The sequence below is a fragment of the Bradysia coprophila genome, assembly GCF_014529535.1.
Source record: "Bradysia coprophila strain Holo2 chromosome X unlocalized genomic scaffold, BU_Bcop_v1 contig_185, whole genome shotgun sequence".
In the NCBI taxonomy this organism is placed as follows: Eukaryota; Metazoa; Arthropoda; class Insecta; order Diptera; family Sciaridae; genus Bradysia; species Bradysia coprophila.
In genome coordinates, this window is record NW_023503305.1 from 383598 (window position 1) to 406056 (window position 22459).

The 22459-nt window shown below is 34.1% G+C and overlaps 2 protein-coding genes across 2 annotated transcripts in view; one reads left to right on the top strand and one right to left on the bottom strand.

Annotated features, from left to right (window-relative positions):
• Nucleotides 1–22459, top strand: part of LOC119068518 — a 156957-nt gene that overhangs the window by 123028 nt on the left and 11470 nt on the right. Inside the window, exon 8 of the mRNA XM_037172124.1 lies at nucleotides 545–671. Coding sequence (XP_037028019.1) covers nucleotides 545–671 — 127 coding nt within the window. The remainder of the gene's footprint in view (nucleotides 1–544; nucleotides 672–22459) is intronic.
• Nucleotides 18238–22274, bottom strand: LOC119068517 (multiple inositol polyphosphate phosphatase 1-like). Its single transcript, XM_037172123.1, has 6 exons — nucleotides 21826–22274; nucleotides 21656–21747; nucleotides 19490–19636; nucleotides 19169–19384; nucleotides 18877–19104; nucleotides 18238–18821 (listed from the first exon to the last, which is right to left on the bottom strand). The coding sequence occupies exons 1-6, from the start codon at nucleotides 22037–22039 to the stop codon at nucleotides 18240–18242; spliced, it is 1479 nt and encodes a 492-aa protein (XP_037028018.1). The 5' UTR covers nucleotides 22040–22274; the 3' UTR covers nucleotides 18238–18239.

Sequence of the window (22459 nt, forward strand, 5' to 3'; positions counted from 1 at the left end):
AACATGTCATTTTTATCCCACCAACCAGAAAAAAACCCACCACATTTATTTGACAAATTTTAAAAGCATTTTTGGCCGGTTCTTTTTAAACACCCCACACCCACAACATCACATAATCATAAAACTCGAAATCATTACCCGTAATTTCGGGAACATAAACCCTCCACAATTTTAAAACCATTTGAAAAGGCAGTCATAGCATACAAAACAACCTAATTCAGTCAGTTTCTGGAATAATATTTCCATGGTTATAATATGTAAGAATATGAACGGTTCTCGTACATCATAATTTCAAAATTAAAGACATTAAAAAGTTAATTAAATTTTTGTTACCCATATTAAACAGAAGTGTATTTATATTAATAATTTAAGTTTTTTCCCCCATCTCCTCCGTTTCTCCATGCCTCTCCTCTTTCTCACTTAACTTGCTCACTCATCCGAAAACATATTATGTTTTTTTCCTCGTTGCCGGTTATTGAGCCATGAACCTGTAATAAACGCTAAATATTTTCAATAAAAAAACGAGAAAATTTTGTCATTCCAGATATTGCCATCTCATTATCAAAATGGCCAATTAACATTGAGATGTACGGCGGAAGTTGGTTCTTTGTATGCTGAAAGTGCGGAAGCTCCACTATGGAGCACACGGAAGGAGCCAATACCAGAACGAGGTAAAGGAAGTTAATATTTTGTCATAACATCATCGTTCTGTCTAGACATTACATTCGACTCTGTTTATTTTATTTTATAACTTCGAGACTGTGTGTACGTATAATATAATATTGTACATAAGGTGTCGTTTATGTATGACATCTGCAGTTGGTTCCATATATTTTATTATAAAATGCTACACCGGTTTAAAATATATATTCCTTCTTGTCACTTGTTTCAGGAAATGTATTCATCTATTCATAACGTCGTTTGAATTTTATGAAAGATACAATTTAATTCTTCTATACTCTTCAGAAACTTCATAATTTCACGAAATCAAATAAATTGATTACAACGGAAATAGAAATGTTCGTCACACTTACTTTTTTCGCTGTCTTGAAGAAAGTTTTCTCATTGTTCATTCTAAATCAATCGCAATCGCAATTGTTGGATATAATGAAAAATCTAAATAAGTTGGAAATTGCTGGCAATTTCAGTTATATTCAACTTTTAAGAGAGTTGTATTATTCGACATTTCGTGTTACTAAAGAATAAAAATCAAATTCGAATTGCAGTAGGTAAACAGAGCGAAAAATAAATTCTCGGAGTTCCGGTGTGAAAAGAGCTGTATTTTCGCGAATCGAACGAGCTGGGAATAAAAACATTTTTGGCACCGCTGGTACCACTTTACAAATAGTATTCTTTGTACCAAGTCAGGAAAAAATGATTTTCTCAGCACTAGACCTAAGTTTAGAAAGTCTGCTGAAAAAATCGACTTTTCCTGTCTTTGTACAAACAACTGAAATAGACAAACACCCCAATAAATCACTTCGACGAACAATCAAATAATCAAGTAGTCACAACTCGTGCGGGAATAGTGTTTTTCCTAACGCATGCTAAGAGGCTTTTTTAGCGAACGAGAGGTTTCCAGCACGAGCCGGAGGCGAGGAAGGAACAACGTTTTGTTTATAGTGTGTCTGGAATGTGCGACGAAGTCGCGATATTCCGACACTAGACAAACAAAATGTATACGAAATTTCATTCTCGCGCTAGATCGACAAAAGTATACATTCAATTCGCGATTAAGAATATTTTCAGTTGTCCGGTGCAAAGAGTTCAATTTCATGGTACTAGCTGTAAGCTTTCCATACGAACGGAGCGAGAAATGTAGCATGTGTGCCACAAACCCACATTCATTTCGAAACGAGTCCAGAAACGTGTGTCACTGTTTCGATGTAAGTGCCATAAATTTCGAAACTAGTAAAAACTGGTCAGGAAAAGTTCAGGAAAGGAGCCGGAGGAGCTCTGAAATCGAAAAAAGCCTTCTAGCATAAGTTAGGAACGATGAAATAACAATATTTCAGCACTAGTTATTTTTAGTCATTTAGTAATTTTACTTGTTATTGCCCGACCGGAGTGAGAGAAACACAAGAAATTGCCTTAAATCCAAGGCCCAAAACCCATACTATTTTAACGTCACATGCAGGCAGCGGGACTAAAACACAATAGCAACTTTAAACCTACCGTATTTTACTTCTCGTCGCATAAAGCGCTTTTGCGTCAATTCTCGATCTCTCGACTAAAGTTTAAAGCATTAACAACGTCGTATCGCTTTATCTTTTAAATACAATAAATTCAATTTCTAATCGGTTTTCATTGGGTAACTGTGTAAGAATTTCATTTTCGACATCGTACCATTGATTGATTGCTGTATTCCTAAATAAAAACATTTTTTATTGAATCAACTCCCGACACCTAATTTCGTCGAAAAGTTATTCGAGAGATGAGCATAACTTTCGCAAATGATTGCCTGCAGCGAGTAATGCATAGAAACTCGTTTCTTCGGTGCATGAACTCGTTTGGCAGAACGAGAAAGAAAATAGCAAACTAAAAATCGGTGAAAGTCGAACCAATCGTTAAAGTATATCTTAATCGACATCTTTATGTACTTGAATGTACAAAGTGATAATGAAACTGCACACAAGACGTGATTAAAATGTTTAATTCCAAAAGGGAAAGGTGATTTGATTTGACTTTGTCGAACTTTCTAAAATGACTTGCACCAATCGATAATGTAGAGATAAGACGATGAAATTAAGTCGGAGACACGCAGATCACGTCTGTCGTATAATTTCTTTTCTTTTCTTTTTTCAAAGTTCAATAGAACCAAAATTTATGCAACCAAAAACTTAAAAACTGAACTGATTTTACATTTCGTTCCAAGCGAGTCGTCCGCATAGAAGGAAATTACTATTAAGAAAATAGCGATAAAATTACGTTTTCCAGTCATTAAATTCCATCACGAATTTGTATATTTCGATTATTAAATTCTCCAATAACAATTCGAAGGATTGAAATTGGTTGCTAATCAAGATGCATAATTGCTCAAATATTCTCCGATTGGTTGGCAGCTATATCAGAAGTATTTGTAAATTGAAATACGTAATTGGTTTTTATCTTCGGTTAGTGGTGGTAAATGCAGCGGGAATGAGTATTTCCAGCGAATAATTGCTGAATACCGTGACGTCATGACAAAAAATATCTATTTGTCAATGCACAAAGACATAACAGATTGTGTTGTATTCAGGGAGGAAGGTAGTAAGGTGCTCTACGCAACTGCAGTGCAGTCAGGAAGTCGACTAACATGGGACAATAGACAATAAACAAAAAGAGACTTTTATTGTTCCATTTCTTCTTGTCTTCTTCTTTATAGAGGACAAGGATTATATATGTTTATAGGTCCCCTAGGTAGGGACGATTCTTAAAAATTTGGTTTAACTTCAAAAATCCGTAAAATATTTGTGACGATTGATGATAGAAATTTTGAAAATGAAGGCACAAGGACCTGCACCACAGTTACCCTTAGCTTTACCCTCAGCAGATGAAACGTTTTGTTCCCTTGTTGTCGAAAATTTCCACATTCGATAACAATAGTTGATTTGTTTGAAACTTTTCAATTTGCCAAGTGTGAGGATTGCAGCCCGAGCCGAAGAAAAAGGTAAAATACAAAGTTATCTTACTCGCCAAATGAGTTTTTTAACGCTCGTGTCAATGAAATAATGACTCATTTTCCGGTGGTGCAGTGAGGAAATAACTATTCTAACGAAAACTTTGTCAAAAAAAAAACAAATCTAAAATTTTGGCAAAAGTTCTTATGGCTTTAAAAAGACGTCTGTTTAGCTTGGCTATTTAGATTTTATTTGGCATTTTTATAAGCGTCAATTTCACGGTAGGCAAACATCTTCGTAGTTATTAGTTTCCCGTTCTTTTTTGAAATCGAACAATAATTGATTTAGAAATTGGCTTCATTCTTACGTTAAAGAAAATGCTGCCAAAACAATTAAACTTTTCGTTTTTCTTTTCATTTTTCGTTTTTCTTTTCATTTTTCGTAGAAATTCAAATTAGTCTCGAAATATACCTACTGTTTCAATTCATTAACGTCAGCAACAGTATCACTTCGTTGAGATGTTACTGAGAAATGCATTTAATTAATTTAATTAGAACCAAAGTCGATATATTTCTTGGCTCTCTCATTCGACGAGGTATTTGTATCTATCTACCCCATTCATACCTACCATCTGTTGCGCATTATAAAAAATTTCAAGTGTGTTCTCATCAAAGTATATTAGTACTTGACATAAACGTGATAGACTTAAAGCCATTCACAGTTATCAGGGTCGATTTATATATATATATAGGACCTCTCGGTTCATTTTTATGTTTGTAAACACCACTTTCTAAAGGTAGGTGAAACAAGTTCAACAGCAGCATAAACGACTTGAACGTTAAAGAAAACAGGAGAAACTATATCTCGAGTGTGGTCGATCTTCAGACTTAATATATTGGTAAATTTCATAACTAACAGAGAAAATAGAAAATTTCAACGAGGGCAAAGTTATTATGGTACAAGCAGAGATAATTTGAACAGAAGCGAAGCAGGTATTGTAATTCACTTAACTTGCAATTTTATCAGAGACGGGCACAACGACTATGCTGAATATAAGTCTCTTATTTTCCAGAACTTTTCACATCTGTGGTGTGAAAAGACACGTTTTTGCCCCTCGTCTACCTTGCATCCCATCCCATATGTACTTTTCGTCCCGATCCTTTGAAAATAAGGGATGTGAAAAAATACGAAAAAGTAAAGATTTGAGCTGACGATCTGTGGTTTTCAGTCTGACATCACGATTTCTCAATCCACTTGATAGTGAAAGCTTAGCACAGATCATCATTAATCCGAAAACACGCGAGCAATCGGAACTGTCAATCCTAACAATTTTCATACAAGTTTTCAGTACTAATAGTTTCATTTAAGTAATTTAATAACATTACACATGCTATTTTGCTCTACTGAGTGATTAATAGTACGAATATAGATGTGAGACTTTGCTAGAATCGACAAAGAAAATTACTCGTGTGTTTTCTGCTTTAGCGTTTCTCATGTGAAAGAGCGTTAACCTATTGCGAAACCTATTGGCTGTTTATTATTCATGTTAGACGTACGGTTGTGAGGTTCTTCGCCCATTCTCCCAAAACCTTTTCTTTTATTGAATCAATTAAAATCAGTAAATAAGAATTCTGATTATAATTTCCCCTACACAAATGGAAATATGCATTTCGACACCTATGTAAGCTGGTTACGGCTCTTGTTGCTGCCAAATACATATTACAATATCAACGTTCCAAACGGTGTATGTTAAATCACATTTTTATTTTTGCAAAAATGTGCCTGTATTCACCGCTGCATCTTCTAGGTTGTAGATAATACAATCGCTACACAACACGAGGTAGTATCATAGAGTCGAAGTAAAAATTTTTTTTTCCTCGTTAGCATAACAAAATTAAAGCTTTTTTCGCCGTCATTCCATAAAAAATATCTTTTAGCTTTACCCCCAACGTTTTTCGTTGCCTTCCAAAGATTTGAGCAAGCACATTTTGCACACAAAAAAAACTGTATTATATTATGCATATAACATTTCGTATGCATATTGTATAGATTTCAAACCATATTCAAATGGAATGTACACATAAAAGACGATACACAAAATTCACAAACATATCGTCTTCGAAAAAGTGTTAAAGAATATATTTGAAAATCTACTTTCCGGCTTCCGATATGTGAGCAAATCTTCTTTGCAGGTCTTAACACATTGAATTTATTGCCCATAAATAAATAAAATGTCAAAGCATCAAATTTACAGAGGAGCTGTCAGCACAAAATACTATGTGTTAATAGTCAAGGGAAAACCGTTTTTATTATTCTGTCAAGCATACTAGCATATACTTTACGCCGAGTTTCTTATAACAAATTTAATCAAGTTATGCTATTCAATAGAGCGGAAAAAATGTTTTTTTTTTTCGTGTCCCTTGCATCACAAAATTTGTTTGATTCGGCAAAGAATTCCTTTTCCGAATGGTCATGGGTCAGAATGTGTAGAAACATGTCCATTAGGTTTTCTGCGCAATATTTCCCAACAATTAACTTGATACAAGAAAAGGAAAGGAAATATTTCAAGGAGGAGTGATCGTGGTAAAGAATTGACAGAACACCTTAGCGCAGGATTATCGCAGGTGACGGCCGTAAATTAACTAACGGACAAGACATCACTTCTCTGATCTCAGATTTAATTTCCAAAAATATCAATGTTATAAAAAAGGGACTCCCCCCGTTTATTAACGGTCTGAATAACTGAATGACCTAATCAAGTGAAAATTATTTCCTTCTTTCTCTTCCGGTTAGAACACAATAACGCTAAAAGTCACACACACACACACACACACACACCTATATAAATGAACTGCTCGATTGGCCTCATTTTCTAAACGAAAAGCTTCCGCCAAAAATTATAATTTCTCATTTTCCGAGGCATAAATAGCGCAACTGATTGATTTATTTTAATGAATCGAATAAACATTTTTTTTTCTTCATTTCATTCCTCTCCCACATATAAATACATTTACAAAAAAGAAACTCGAAACGAAAATATCTCCAGAACCTGGCAAATAATAATATTTAACGTCCAGAAGTCACGCAGAATGTCACATCTCATTAATAAAAGATATTCAGAAATATATACAAGACAGGAAGGATATAGCTGTAAGCCTAGTTGAATTGTGATTGAATGTTCCTTTTTTTCTAAACTTACTTCACAGCTTAGCGTCAAAGTGACCTAATTGAGTACGTGTCATTCGCTTTATTAATTTAATAAGAATGTAGGCCAATTATTAGTGTGCGTTCGTGGTTCTCGTCTTCATCATGTTCTTTTGAGAGATCTCCTTGGATAACTCTCTTGTAACAAAATTATCTGCATTAGTTGTGTTGTCGTGGGTCAAATTAGATTTCGTTTGATGTTAATGTAGTACATTTTCCTATATAGAAAAGATATAAGATGCGACGAAACCGGTAAGTGTGAACTGAATCGATAAATAGAGAGAGTATAACGTTCAAATAATATATCATAGATGACGATCCGAATATTTTCCACACAAAAATGTAATCATACGAACGAACAATATCATCTTAATCGGATGACCTGTGAGGAGTTTTTTTCAACACGCTTGGACCTGAGATATTAGATTTCCGTTTCGGTAGAAAGTTGATTCGCTGCCAATTCAAATCAGCGAAACTCGTAGATCATAACACCTCAATTCATTGTTGGTGCTTTTCTTATTGAAGCATACCCCTGCTAAAAATTAATACCAAGTTTCTTCTTAAAGCCGGAAGAGGGAAAATGGTTTTAGAGTTGTTGTTGTTTTTTTTTTGGTTTTGCAGTGCTTTTACTTTGTCGGGACCTGGGCTTCAGTTCAACAGTCAAGTTTATTGTTCACTGAAAACTTTCAATATCCTGTTCCGGATAAAACAACCGTTTTGTATGCGACAATTGCAGTTGTACGTTACGGCTGCGGGTAGCGACAATAGCGATTTTCTTATTTTTAGACGAGAAATGTGGTGAAAACAATTTTTTTTTGTCGAAAATGTGTGAGGCGTTTAGCTAATGTCGGTACCGCAAAACATGCCATGCCATTCTTTATGGTAATTTTATTTCTTATAATTTTTTGGTCGACTTCAACATATTAATAGAATTTAACCAATATGATGTAGCTGAATTTCAAGTAGGCTCATCGAAATTGGTCGAAACAAAGCTTACATAAATACGGCAATTTATTCATATTGAATATTACACTCACCTCAAAATAGTTAGCAATGTTCATGCGGCTCTCTGTTTTTCTTAGTTCCACACATTTAAAATTTTAGTATGAGTCGGATCTATTGCTTACACTAAAACTACTGGAATTTAAGAAAAGCAACCAAAGACATGAATTTCCTGCTAACAATTTTGAGGTGAGTGTATGATGGTACGATGCACAAACCTGTACAAAATTTTCCCTGTGCTGTTAATAATTGTAGTACCCAACAAAATCCACGCGTGGCTGAAAAGCTGTATTCTTGGGGCGGTAACGTCGAAGGATGACAACAAACATTTGCCAAAACAGAAATGCACAGTTTTTTTTATGTTAAGAGCGTTTCTAAATTCGAGTCGAAGACGATCAATTTTAATGACTCCCCAATCACAACAGAAACATTTTTATGCAATTCCGTTGCGAGAAGTGAATTTTTTCGTACAAGTTTTTGGTAGAGAACGAATAGGTTGTTTATCACTCGAATTTCACTTTTTACCACTGCATAGGGAATTTTGTGTTTCATCCCACTCTATCCTATTGTCTCTCCATTTTTATCATTCTACCTGTGTCTGAGGACTTAGAACATAGAACTGTTGAACTGTTTGATTTTTGTTTGTAAGAACTCTGACTGGTGCATCGATTTTACAATTATTCGTTGATAAATACAATGAAGAACAGTGTACGTCAGAGCAATTTAGTGAGAAATTTGCTTCAGCTGATTTTCAGCTAATCCACTCATACAAACAAAAACTAATTTCTTCGAAACGTGGTGTTGCCTAAACTACTATTTTGTACTTTGATTTCGAAATGTCGAAATATGTTTCGGAAGACATATTGCAAAACTCACCTGCGGGGTTCGTATTAGTACGTATACCATTTCGATACATGTTCCAAAAATAGCTATTGCAACACTTGTACCATAGAAACGTACGTCAAATGCAGGAGTGTTTCCTGCCTGGAATGATGAAACAAAAAGGTATACCTTTTTACATTGTCGACAAAAAAATATCTTCTTTACCTCAAAAATAATTTCGTAATAATTCAGTATAAACGTTTGTGTTAAAGATGAAAACAAATCCTGAAAATTTCTGTCTTTAATATTATTCAAGCACGAAAATGCGTTCATTCTCTTATCATAGTGTTTCGGTAAAAAAAAAAGAATTTCTAGCGGCGTCGCGTTGTTGAAAGAAAATTTTCCCCAGGGAGACTTTGATGTTTTTAATTTAATTTAACATTTTTAAACTAAAGTAATTGAATTTTACTCTCGTAGATGGGTTTGAGTGATTAAACTATAGTGAAATCAAAACACACGGTGGAACGGTGCTAAAAGTACGTTAAATTTATACTTTATATCGAGTAGAGAGTCATGAAAGCACTTTCGTCGAAACTTTGTGAATTGACTAAATGGAACAGAGGAAAAATTATGGAATATCACAATTTAATGTCATGGAATGCACTTAGCGTTGGCCACAGTATTTAACAAAAAGAAAATAGCGAAAAAATCCTGATAATGGCACAAAGCTTTTGTTAACGAACTTTCCACTTCTACAACAAAGATAGATAGTAAATTGTCTACTGCTAAAGTTTGACTAACATATATGCTGATTGCTGACAGGCCATCTAATCACGTAAATGACGATAATAAATTATTTGAGGATTTTCGTTTAAAACAAAAATCGTCTCCGCGAAAGTCAATTCCAACTGTTGTTAGTCAAATCCCGCAGGAGAATTCTACGGAGTTTTCGTTACATTTTTATTTCGAAACGAGCTGGTTCTACTTCCCTTCTCTTTTTTTATTGTTGTAAACGTTAACAGTACAGGTCTCTCAGGAAAACTCAATGCAAAGTGGAAACTATGATTTTATGTTTAATCCAATTTAAAAAAAAAATATTATGAGCAACTAGGTCCAACCTGTTGGGTGGGTCAGATCCCTTGACTGTTTGTCTGAGCTTCTCGATAGTATTTTTATTGGCAATGATTTATTGATTTATTTCAGTGAAATGTAATTTTCTATGTTGATGGCCACAAAAACGCATTTAGAAGAAGAACTACTAGAACGGTCTAATAAATCTCTCATTGATGATTTAATTCTGTTTAGTTTCACTGAAAATCTTCGAAACTTTGTATATAAAATGCCCCGGTAAAAAATGACGTATATTTTCAATAAAATTTAAACTCGTTTAACTTCACACTCGTTAATTTTTGTTCTGTTTATTCGGCTTTGTTTACAAGGCACATAACAAGAAAAAATACTATTGAAATAGATATACAAATTCTGTTAGCAGCATCAGCTTGTTCGTTAGACCAACATAATCTATCTTAGAACCTAGCCTCAGGAATTAATTCCATTTTCCACCAAACATTTTTTTTAAATCGTTTGAGAATTACTCCAGTTATCGTGTTAACAAAGAGCTTCTTTCGAGAACTACCACCAGATTGTTGAACCGATACCACCCATTTTCGAACTTGACCTGAGGATTTCAATACTTCGTCGAATAAAAAAAAAGTTTTTGAAAATCGGTTGAACTTTGCTCCAGTTATCGTGTTAACAAAGAGCAGAAAAGGCTTCTTTCGAGAACTACCTTCAGATTGTTGAACCGATACCACCCATTTTCGAGCTTGACCTGAGGATTTCATACTTCGTCGAATAAGAAAAAAGTTTTGAAAATCGGTTGAACTTTGCTCCAGTTATCGTGTTAACAAAGAGCAGAAAAGGCTTCTTTCGAGAACTACCACCAGATTGTTGAACCGATACCACCCATTTTCGAACTTGATTTCAGGATTTCAGGATTTCAGGACTTCGTCGAATAAAAAAAAAGTTTTGAAAATCGGTTGAACTTTGCTCCAGTTATCGTGTTAACAAAGAGCAGAAAAGGCTTCTTTCGAGAACTACCTTCAGATGATTGAACCGATACCACCCATTTTCGAACTTGACCTGAGGATTTCAATACTTCGTCGAATAAAAAAAAGTTTTTGAAAATCGGTTGAACTTTGCTCCAGTTATCGTGTTAACAAAGAGCAGAAAAGGCTTCTTTCGAGAACTACCACCAGATTGTTGAACCGATACCACCCATTTTCGAACTTGATTTCAGGATTTCAGGATTTCAGGACTTCGTAGATTAAAAAAATAATTGAAAATCGGTTGAGATTTACTTAAGTTATCGTGTTAACAAAGGGCACACAATTTCAACATTTAACGTTTTTTCATCACATTTCCATACGTTTTTAATCATAGTGAACGTGTTATGTACGGTGTATTTTCTTTTGTAAAACCCATGACTTACAGTCAAGGGAACTATACTCTGTTGCGTATTTTGACAAACTATGACATTGTATGCTTGCTTGAGTGATTATGTACATTACCGGAGTGCCTTTTTTGGTAGTTATTTGAGAACTTTTTTTTTAATGAAAACGACTTTATCCTTTAATTAGTTGAAACAGATAAATTAGCCCATTCTATGTGAGGAAAAGAAATGTAATGCAATTTCCATACGTCTTCAATATATTTAAATTAAATGAAATGGAACAAAATTACATATTTACTCAAAAAAAATATTTTCTAAAATTTACATTTTTCGACTCACTCTTCTTGGCAAATTGAATTTAAATTGTGAAAAGCTATAGGTATATAGGTAGATAAAATATACACTGTATTGACATTATGACGCAATATACCCAGGGCATATAATAGCATGGCTTTTCCAGTGCAAAAAAAAAACCGGCACAGCTATTGAGAATATTCTTAGATGGAAGGACATCATATGTTCGGTTTTTTTTTTCTTCTTCAACGATGAGATAAATTATATTGTTGTTCGTATACTGTAAAGTAAAATATTGAAACTATTTTCTCAATGATGTGATGTAGACGTATTTTTTACCTCAATGATAAAATATTTACATAAAACTCGGAACGAAAAGTTTAAAAGTTAAGTGAATTTTGTCGATACGAGACGAAACCGATATCAATAATCACACATAAACGAGACACAGGCTTTATATTTTTCAATAGTAGTTATTTACGCAACCGAGTGATAAATGCTTTTTAGGGGCACTAGGTGTAGATGTGTGACTATTACATGCGTAGAAATAGCTATTTTGCTAACTAGTTACTTGACAATTTGAAACTATTTTGATCGCACTGCTGTACGTAAACCGAACTTTTCATGTTTCAATTCGATTAGCATTATTGACATGAACGTTAAAACTCATTTCCCAGCAGTTTTCTTTATAAAACAGGTAAATACTTACATTATGATTTGGAAATTAAAGCACATAATCTACTACTATCTGATGTCCTGTCCGGACTGTTAATCTTACATCTTCACGAAAAGTTGTCATTCCGTGTATGTTCTGTTCAATTTTCATGGGAGTTTACTTTGACTATGGACAACATGCTTTGGTAACTGTTATTTTGATTCTCATAGTTGTATACCTCACCCTCGGCTCAAAAACGCAACTGTGAGTTCAGATCAAAAAAATTCACACCAACAATTGACTTTTCAACTTGTTTTTCCGTAGTTTCGCATTCTTTGGCGAAAAGCTTATTTTTCACCCCATACAGTGGTCAATCTAAAATCACGCCGGTCTAAATTATTTTTTGGATTCTAAGAATTTTGTAAATTTCTGAAGAATTTCTAATTTCTTTGAAAATTTACAGAATTCCGAGAATCCAAAAAATATTTTAGACAGGCGTGATTTTAGATTGACCACCCATTTGTCCAATTTTTAGAAAATAAAAAGAATAAAAGCGCTTGGACTAGAAATCGAAAAATTGAGCCGAAGTCCTTTAAGCTTTTATTTTTATCCCGCTTTTTGGAGGTGCTGCAGCTGTTGTCGTATCTGAGGTTCGAAGAAAATCGAACACGATCCTAAATTATTGTTTTTCACTTCGTTCGGGCTACAACTCGCGAAATTGCCTAAAATCAATCGTCCAAAACAGATACACAAATAACTATTGCATTGATGTGCAGTCGGAATTGCCTTCGGCTTAGGGTGACTATTTTCATATATGGTGCAGTAAGCCAACCATTTAGTCACTCTTGTCAGAAGAATTCAATTGTCTCTTATTTACGCTGATTTTTTGTCATTTTTACGATTCGAATATATTCAGTTTACAATTCTAGTCGGGAATATTTTGCGAATTCTTTTTTTGAATAGATATATATTGAGACATTTTCATGTATTCATGCAATGCACATTATCGGTATATTACATAGAATAGAATATTTTGAATGAAAATAATTTGTGCAAGAGCACGGATATTTCAAGTCAGTTTCCTGTGATACCTAGGTCTACTTCCGTTATGTAAAGCGAATTTTATTTTAAAACACACCAAAAGAAAATATTTCGTGTATATGTATAGCAATGAAATGTGAAGCGAAATTATGAATGGTCCAAATGAGAATGTTATCGAGAATAAGAAAAATATTATGAAAAATGCATGAAAAGGTAAATACAGTTATTTGCGTAACTATGTAGAAATGGTTGGTTTTTTCGGTTGACGTTTGTGAGGTAGCCCGAGTCGAAGAGACAGTACAAAAAAAAATCCTTTTGAATTTCGCATGAAATTCTACATGCCAAAGGCATTGAAAAATGCATTTTCCGCCTTAGGTCGTGAAATAGGAAACTTTCGGTACACGATGCTTGTACATAATCATTTTGCTCAGTTCACCGTTCCATTCATTTTTTTTTCTTTTTTTCGTAACGATGTAGATAGGTAGGTAGTTGGAATAATAATTTATCTTTATAGAGCTTTCAAATAGTTTTGAATTGACAAAGAGTTGATATGATTTCCAACTGAACTCAATTGGAATCTGTCTTTTTTTGAATGTATTTGTCCAAACTCTTCACATTTCACGATTTATTCAACTGAAGAACTACATTGTAGGCTTTTATAAGAAGGTCAGGGGAAAAAACCTAGGATCGGCACATTTTCCATTTGTTTTTTGTTTTTTGTTTTTTTGTCAATGTACAGGCATTCATGTCGCGAAACTGGAGTACATTCTATTGGAATGATTAAGCGTTAAGCACACACACATTCTGTTATTTGTAACTTTAAATAGAGTCCCCCGGAGTTATAATTGTTCAGATGTCATTACATGAGATGAAAAGTAGAGAATCGATACTAGTACATTGATGGGAAATCGATTTTGTGATTGGGCTGACATTTGCGATTTGCCAAACCTTCAGGTTCTAATGCTGAAAAATTAAACGGCTGTGTTAAAGAAAGCGTTATACTTGTTTGTGCTGTCCAAAACGGCTTCGAAAATTTAAAACTTTCTGTACAAAATTAGGCGGGGAAATGAAATTTTTAGGTCGAAATAAGGTGGGAAAATGCCGATTTTTTTTATAATAAAATAGGGCGGGAAAATTAAATTAAAAATGTTCTGGTCAAAATAGCGTAGAAAAATGAAAATTTTATGGTCGAAATCGAGAAAGGGAAAATTTTTGGACGTTGTGATGATTACGCAAAACAAGGTTCTGTGGGTGCTGTTAATATAACCATTGTTTACTAACCAACACTCAACCATATACGAAAACGTATTTCTTCGACTGCATCTGGACGATAAAATCATATACTACAATCAGCCAGCACCCAACATCAACAACCAGAAGTGTGCTTTAAAACTAATGGTTTACTTTTTCGATCGAATTTGAACAGTGACTGAAAACTAAAGATATCTGGTATACGTTCAGTAAACTTTTGCAACACTTTAAATGGTTCCTTTGTCTTGCCTTTTATGTCTTGTGAAGTGTAAATGCATTTGAGAGCCGACATATTGACTTAAGAAAATTGAAAATTTTACGTTTTATACGAAAGAACAAAACAAAACATTCTTAATGAAATTCACTGCATTTTTCATCTCTGTCGGGATAAGATATCAAAAGCAGGTGCAACAAAGTTCTCCAATTCTGCCATTTTTGACGTGAAATTTATTGACGAGAGTTTTTGCAGTTGCCATTATAGAAAGCTGTCTAGACGCTTTAACCGGTAAAAATAGTTATTTGATTAGAATCTAGCCTCGCACAGAGTAAAATTGATTGGCTCGATTATGAATTCATAACGTCAATCGGTCGCACGAAAAATCGAAATAATTTGAATATTGTACGCGCGCTCGGACACATTTTTCTTTGTTTGCCATACAGTCAAAAGATGTGCTATCGTCATATCGCGGAGAGTTCATATTCAAGTTCAACCATATGCCACCCCGTCATTGAGTGGCTCCGCACTGAAAATCCAACATTATACCTAAAGGAATCATCATTAACAGACAATAAGGGATATATCAGAATATTTATGCATATATACAGTCTCTATTTTCTGCCCAGCATCGGCCCCGCCACGAAAACCTCATTTTTTACTTGTCACATAAAATAAACAAAATTCTTCTTCGATATGATTGTATGGCATTGAATTTAAATGTAAATTTTCTTATGCGAAAATTTTCACGTTGATTTATGAGCTAAATAAATTGAATATTATACACACGGGGCCGTGTGCAGTAAATGCTTTGCTTAGGTATATATACACTTCGGTTACGTATATACATATACGTAGGTATTGTATGTACGTACATATCTGGGAAAACAAATTTATAACAAACATCAACCATATTTTATGAAACATTTTTATTTTTATTTTTTTTTCTTGCGTTCGTTTTGGGTTTCATCTTTTCGTAGTCAACATAAACTTATTGTAATGGTTTTCTGATATTTTCCTACATTATAAAAGGACCGAAAGGAAATTCAAAGAGTTGTAATGTAAGATGGGCTGTCTGATGTATGGAAGTAAATAAATGATGGAAATATGTTTTAACTATAATTTTCTATACAATTTATTTATTATATCGCATAAAATCGTATGCTTCAGTATATATATCTAAATAAATAAAAGGTCCTTTTCATCTGAAATGATTGATATTGTTACCATGAAAAGCATTTGGAGAAATATATTTTTTTTCTCATCATTAATCATGATTATACAAAGTTTATTGCTCGCATCAATTTTTGGACGTTTCTAATTAAGTGCGTTTCATAATACAGATTATTATAGTCATTAATAAAACAAACATTTTTTTTTCTTTTCGCTTTTCTCTGGTACATAAAGCAGTGTTTTAATGGAGTTTTCTATGGCCATTAAATTTTTGTTTTTCTGCTAATGCCCGAAATTCGAATAAGAAAAAGCGAAACCGTAAATGTTTGATTGATTTTAACCGTTATTTTGTGTGCTGTATTTATAATCGATATCGATAACTTTTCTTAAAAAAAAAAAAAAACGAAAAAAATTTTCTTTCCATTAATTTCATATGATTATTATTAGTCATTGTTTTGAAGCGGACCGTTTTTCCGCTCTCTAGTGGCCTCTCCAATCATTCTAAAGAAAACATTTTTCTATTTCGTCAACAAATTCATCGGAACAGGGCCCTTTATTGAAAATAAAATTCTGAAGAAAAATAAACTTTGAAGAATTTTGACAATTTTCACGAATAAATGAGCAGAGGGTAGCTCTGGTTGAAGAAATAGGTATAAACGACAAGAATACCTATAATCCCACTCCAACCTCTTGATAGCTTAGGATCATTCAAAAATTACGCATTGGTTTTCCAGTGATGATGTCAAAAATATATCTTAAATACCTCGAGAAAGACCCGCCGTGCGAAGTTAAAACTATGTTCTACCACAACGATAGAACATAGTTATAACTTCTCAGGCCGCGTGTTTCTCGAGTTTTTTAAGATTTAATTTTGACGACAGCACTGATACAATTCCAATTGTGAGGTGATGTTTATCATTATAAAATGAAATTAGAAAATAGTTGACCTAGAAATATAGTTCAGGTCAGATCAGATTTCAAGGTCCATCTGACATTTTTAATCGAAGACCTGACAGACTTGCCTCAATTGTGACCCGACCTGAACCATTTTATGGTGATCTAGTCAATAATATTCGGGTTTTGGCTTTATTCGGGTAAAGTTAATAATCAGACTCATGAGTTAACGAAGACTTCAGGTCACACTAATCTATTTCAATGAAAATGAGAGAATTAACTTCATTCGTTTGAATGAATAATATTCGTTGGTATATCACTCTATCAAAGGCCTTTTATCCGTTGGTTATCAGCGTTACTACTAAATTTTATCAATTTCCTAAAGTTTCGGCAGAATATCCATGTAGTATCATTCAAAGTGTAACCGTGCGAAACGCCATAAAAAAATCAATAAACAAACAGCTGGTTTCGATAAAATTTACATTTTTCATTAAATTTTATCAAATTAAAACCAAAATTTTAGCTACGGTCTGCTGGTAATTACAAGAGTCTTTGCCTACCATTGTTGTATACATTATGCCAAATTTTAGGAACAACTGGACAAAATGATACAGAAATGTATAGCGACAGGTATTGCATTGAAAAAGAACAATAATAATTTAACGAGTCGTTGTATGCGTTGAATGCTAAGGTTATTTACAATTTTGCAGTTTCTTTTTTAGTAGCTCGTCTTAGCTAATTCAGTCCTTGCTTCTTCATTCTATTCTGAGACAAAACCATTCACAGATAGTTTTGAAATAGCTTGCTGTTAAAAAACAGTAGCTTTGTTTAACACTCAGAACAGGTCAAATCCAGGTCATGCAAAATTAACTCAATCGCTTTATAGAGACGACGTAAGCAATAGATTGAATTTGGTATGATTTGTAGTCAACCGCAACAAGCTTTCCGTTTCACACATCGTTGCTGCAGTAGTGAACGTATGTATGCCTCTAAACGGGTCAACCGGTGAATCGTGGAGACGAATGACATATAAAATTTGCACACATAAAGTCGATTAAAGTGTAAATAGCTTGCACTAAGAGTAAGTGGTTGGATACAGTTTTGTCTAATAGTGTCGCCCTTGCTAAAAACCATCGATTGTTTCAACTCACATGTCATTGTTGTTGGACGTGACTACTTCGCATTAAAAATAAAAATGTGGCCTGCCAGTGAGGTTAATATGGTGATTGTGGACTAAACGGCCGCTGAACTAATATATAATTCAAATTTTCATATGAGGGTTCGACGTGATTTTAATAGATGATGTTCGTAAACGAGAAACAATTACCGCCTATTGACAGTATAAATAAGTATCCAAGCTTTACTAATAAGTCGAAAATGGTCAAAAATCAGTATTACCTGAAATTGAACAGACCTGAATTGAATCTAGTTTCATTTCAACCTTTCAGGTTTCAGGAAACCTGAATTTTTTATAGAATTCTTCAGGATCAATCTATCACGTTTTAGGTGGGTCACTATAATCAGGCTTCAAAATTGATTGAAAGAGGTTCGAGTCAAAACAGGTTCAGATATTTTAAATCTGACCTATTCCGAGCCTTAAGTAAGAGTTAGATATTACTACTACGTAAAACCGAAATTTTAGAAGTAAAATCTGTTTATTACCATATTACTAAACATTATAAACAGCCATGCATAAACCAGCATTAATCCACTGTTCAATCTACCACTTTTGGAGCAGAATATTTGATCACAATCGCCGTTCGTAAATACACTATACTGCTTCAGCACTTCCGACAATTTGCAAATTCCGTTACCATCACACCAATCCAAGTTTAAGACTTTCTGGTTCAAAAAGAACCGAACCTTTTCGGTTTCCTCGACATCATTGGGACAGTGATACTTAACAGCAGCAATGTTCGATGAGAATGGACAGATTTCGCTCGTTTTCCACTTTCGGTTGGCCATCGTTTCGAAACCATCACTGCGTAATGGGGTGGTATCTCGAAATGCACCCATTGCAGTCAAGTGTGCATGTATGTTATCAATATGTGCAAAATATGCAACAACATTCAACGTTGAATTTCCTCTTAAATGATTCACCATATCGTCTATGGAGGTGCAAGAGAGCTTTAGGTTGACATCATGACCGTAACTGGTTTTCATGTACAATTCCAAATCTTCGTGATATTCCAGAATTTTGAATTGCGATTGGGTTAATGCCTAGAAATGGATTGCTTTTTTGTACATTTCAATTTTACAACAAAAATTTACTCACAGCACACCAAGCGCTAGGTTTAAGTGGAAACCAAGCTTTATCGAAACGGCACATTTCATAAATGTTTAAAACAGTTTTGTCGTCAAGTGTCTCGGCAATGCCAAGTTTCTTAGAAACATCAGAACGAAGTTTCTGAAAAATTTCAGTTTCACGAAACTTCGTCATTTCTGTATCGGGTCCATTCTGTCTGATAATATTATCGGTGTATGTTTGACATAAATCCATTGGCTGTAATTTCAGTATAATCAGTTACCATTTTCGACATGAATTATGTATAAGTATTCAATCATACATTCAATAACATGCTAGGCGTAACTGGTGGATCTATAGTAAAGCTATTGTAGGCTCCTTCACCGAACAGCCCTTCAGCGAATGCCTTGAAACTACCTTCGGTTCGTTGATAGTCCGTATGACGAAATAGAAATTTTGCGGGTGAATAGCTGTTTTCGATTAGAGCAGGAAACACGGACTTGTAAACAAGTGCAATGTCTCTAATTTCATTCCAACCCTTTAAAAAAGTTAAACAATAAAATGAAGACCACGACAAATTTTGCATGCGGTTTCTGCAGCAACTAAAAAGTAGTTGAAAATCTCTGTTGAAGACAATGCTTACCGAAACTGTTAAAAACTCATCGTATCTCGCCGTTATGTTTTTATCCCAACTCCAATCCTTGATCAATTGAAGATCATTGTTGCATAATCGACCATTTTCCGGCAGCGAAGTGTTTTCGTTGTATAAACGAATGACTTCGTCTCGTAGCTGAAAATAGAAAATTTTCGTTACTCGCTACTTAGCCATAACGAACGACCAAATACCAAAACATTGTGCTGAAGCATGGAAATTTTAAGGGGAGAAATCTCAAATATTTTAATTTGTATCCTGCATTTGTACTGATTTCGATCCTTGAAATAGGATTCAATGTCAAAAAGGAAGATTTTGATATCCTGGCAATTGAAAAAATCAGTTCCGATACTGAACTGTAGACGTCGAAAGGATTTTCCAAATGGGTCTACTTAGCTGAACTTTCCCCTTTAAAATATAAAACGTTGACTAAACTTGAACGTCTCCATACGAGAATGTTTGATAGGCGGATTCACATAAAAAATGTGTTGATACGCAAAAAGAGTCTATCTTTTCACACAAACGAAATTCAAATGCAAATTTCTCAGCGAAACAGCAGAACTAATTCAATTTTTCTATTGTTCTACGGTCAAGTTTGACAGCATAACAAAAGAAAAATTCGAATTAGGTCTATCTCCAGTTCTCGAGTTACTATCTGTAGCAACACTTAACATTCGCTTACAATTAGTTTTATTTGAATGACCGCGCCATAATATATGTTATTGAAGCTTATTCATCTTTCTTTTGATAACGTCATTTTCATGATAAGCTGATAAGACTAATGCCAACATATGAGTAGTGATGTTTTAATGGCTCCCAGATCTTATTTATTCTGTTTATTTATTGCTTGAAATGCTTGTCTTTCGTAGATCGATTATGTTTTTGGTAGAACAGGATGTGATAAATGTAATTATTTATTATCCATTTTATCTGCGATTTTCGATTTTATTTGAAAAATTATTTTAGATATGGCTGGTCAATCAGAGTCTTTTAGTTTGTTCGTTTTGAGACCTCATTTTTTACTGGCAATTGAAGAAATATGAACTGCGCTGACCTTATGTAATTTTCAAGCCATTTATCGAAGTCTGCCAACAGTATAGTTTCCACTTAAAAAGAGCACTCCGTTTAGCCTCCGTCTATATGACAGTTGTAAAATAGAACAAAAAAACTGTCACGCAAACGGAGTGGAAATTGAATTTATTTCAATTTTTTACTCCGTTGACGTGACAGTTCCTTTGTTCTATTTTACAACTGTCATGTAAACGGAGGCTAAACGGAGTGCTCTTTTTAAGTGGAAACTATACTTAAATACTAACAAATTTATAGGAAATTTTCGAAAATTTATTTATCACAAGTAAGGCCACTAACAACGTGGCAAACCCGTGTCTCCATTTTTTAATAAATATTATTTTAAATTCAAATAAATTAATTAATAGTTGTTGATAGTAGATGGAAGATCTAAATAAATAGATAATAGGGCATGAGGGCTGCGGACAAAAAAAAACTTTTTTTTTTGATCAGCCGCAGATGTATATTGCAAATATTAGCGGTAGATGGATAGATCTAACTTGAAAGATAATAGGGAATGAGGGCTGCGGACAAACAAACTCAATTTTTTCTATCGAGAAACGTGAATAAATAGATTCTGGAATCTGACTTTTAGTACAACTTTACACCAATCTCAGGTTTCGCACCTTCGAGTATTATGAACTCCTAGATGAGGATCTACCGTCATTAGATGACAAGTGCCTTAACGATTTCTTATCGAAAATACGGATATTTCCCTGATAGAAGTAGTAAGTTCGGGGAGTAGGGACCAAAGGATCTTTGATCTGGTTTCCGAATTCTCAATTAAAGAATTCCATCTTTCTGACCTACCTTTTAATAACGATAACGAACAGTTTGAAAAGAAGCAATAATTTCGATGCTTCAATAGCTGTAGAAGTTAGAGATTTTGAAAAAGCGTCAAAGTCCTGGGAATTAAACAATTTAAGATCTATCGCCACATTGCGACAGACTGTCGAAAAACAATAATTTTGATATCAACTTATTCAAGCCTTGAACACATTTTCGTAAAATCACTAATTCTGAACACGTACGGACCACTTTCATTTATACCTTCGACAAATTCTGATTCTTTATCGTTCTTCTACTCACATCTTCCAACGTTTCCAATTCCAACATAGATTCAGGACTAGGATATCTCGTTCCGTGTCTAACTAAAGTCCACAGCTTTTCCGCCTCACATCCTGCAACATTTAAAAAAATCACAAACGTTTATCTTAACCGCTTAGGTGTACTTGGTAGTTTTCCTTTAAATAATTCACCTTCTATGTTAAAAATTTGATAATTAGATCCTTTGATAAAATCATAAGAGTTTCGTTGACCCAAATTTCGGTATTGTGGCCGAAATGGCGTAGTTGAGTCCTGTTCATAGCAATAATCTTCACAGCATTCCTGGGCTAGTGGTGTTAATACCAGACATCCAATAACAACGATAATTATTAGCGATGGTTTGAAATGTATGCTCGTGTTCATCATGATTTATATTGTGGATGCGATGATATCCAAATGTAATAATTTTCAAGAACTCGTAACGGCTGCACACAGCGATACTTAAATTTCACTATCACCTCGAATTAGACGCGAGCGATATTCTATGTTGCACAACGAATGTTCACCGATTTCTGAACGCTACTGACACAATTTAATTTCTAATCCATTGAGTATTTGGAAGTGTAAAGCAATTAATCCCATTTCACACTGGCTTCAATTTACCACTGTTTTTCAATTTATTGATTAGGAAATACCTACCAGATCGTATAGATTTGCTAATAGCAAGATACTGTTAATTTGGTAGCAGATAAGAAAGTTTTTAATTAATTTTTTGTGTGACTAATGTGTGCTTTGGTCGGGCTTTTTATTGAAAAATTGAGTCATTGCCGTGGATATAATAGAAAT

What these genes read in the sequence shown, in the direction of transcription:
- LOC119068517 (XM_037172123.1), bottom strand. Translation starts at nt 22,039, where the DNA reads ATGATGAACACGAGCATACATTTCAAACCATCGCTAATAATTATCGTT. An exon ending in AATTGGAAACGTTGGAAGAT is followed by an intron (nt 19,637 to 21,655) that starts GTGAGTAGAAGA and finishes TTCTATTTTCAG; the next exon opens with CTACGAGACGAAGTCATTCG. An exon ending in AACCTAGCGCTTGGTGTGCT is followed by an intron (nt 18,822 to 18,876) that starts GTGAGTAAATTT and finishes ATCCATTTCTAG; the next exon opens with GCATTAACCCAATCGCAATT.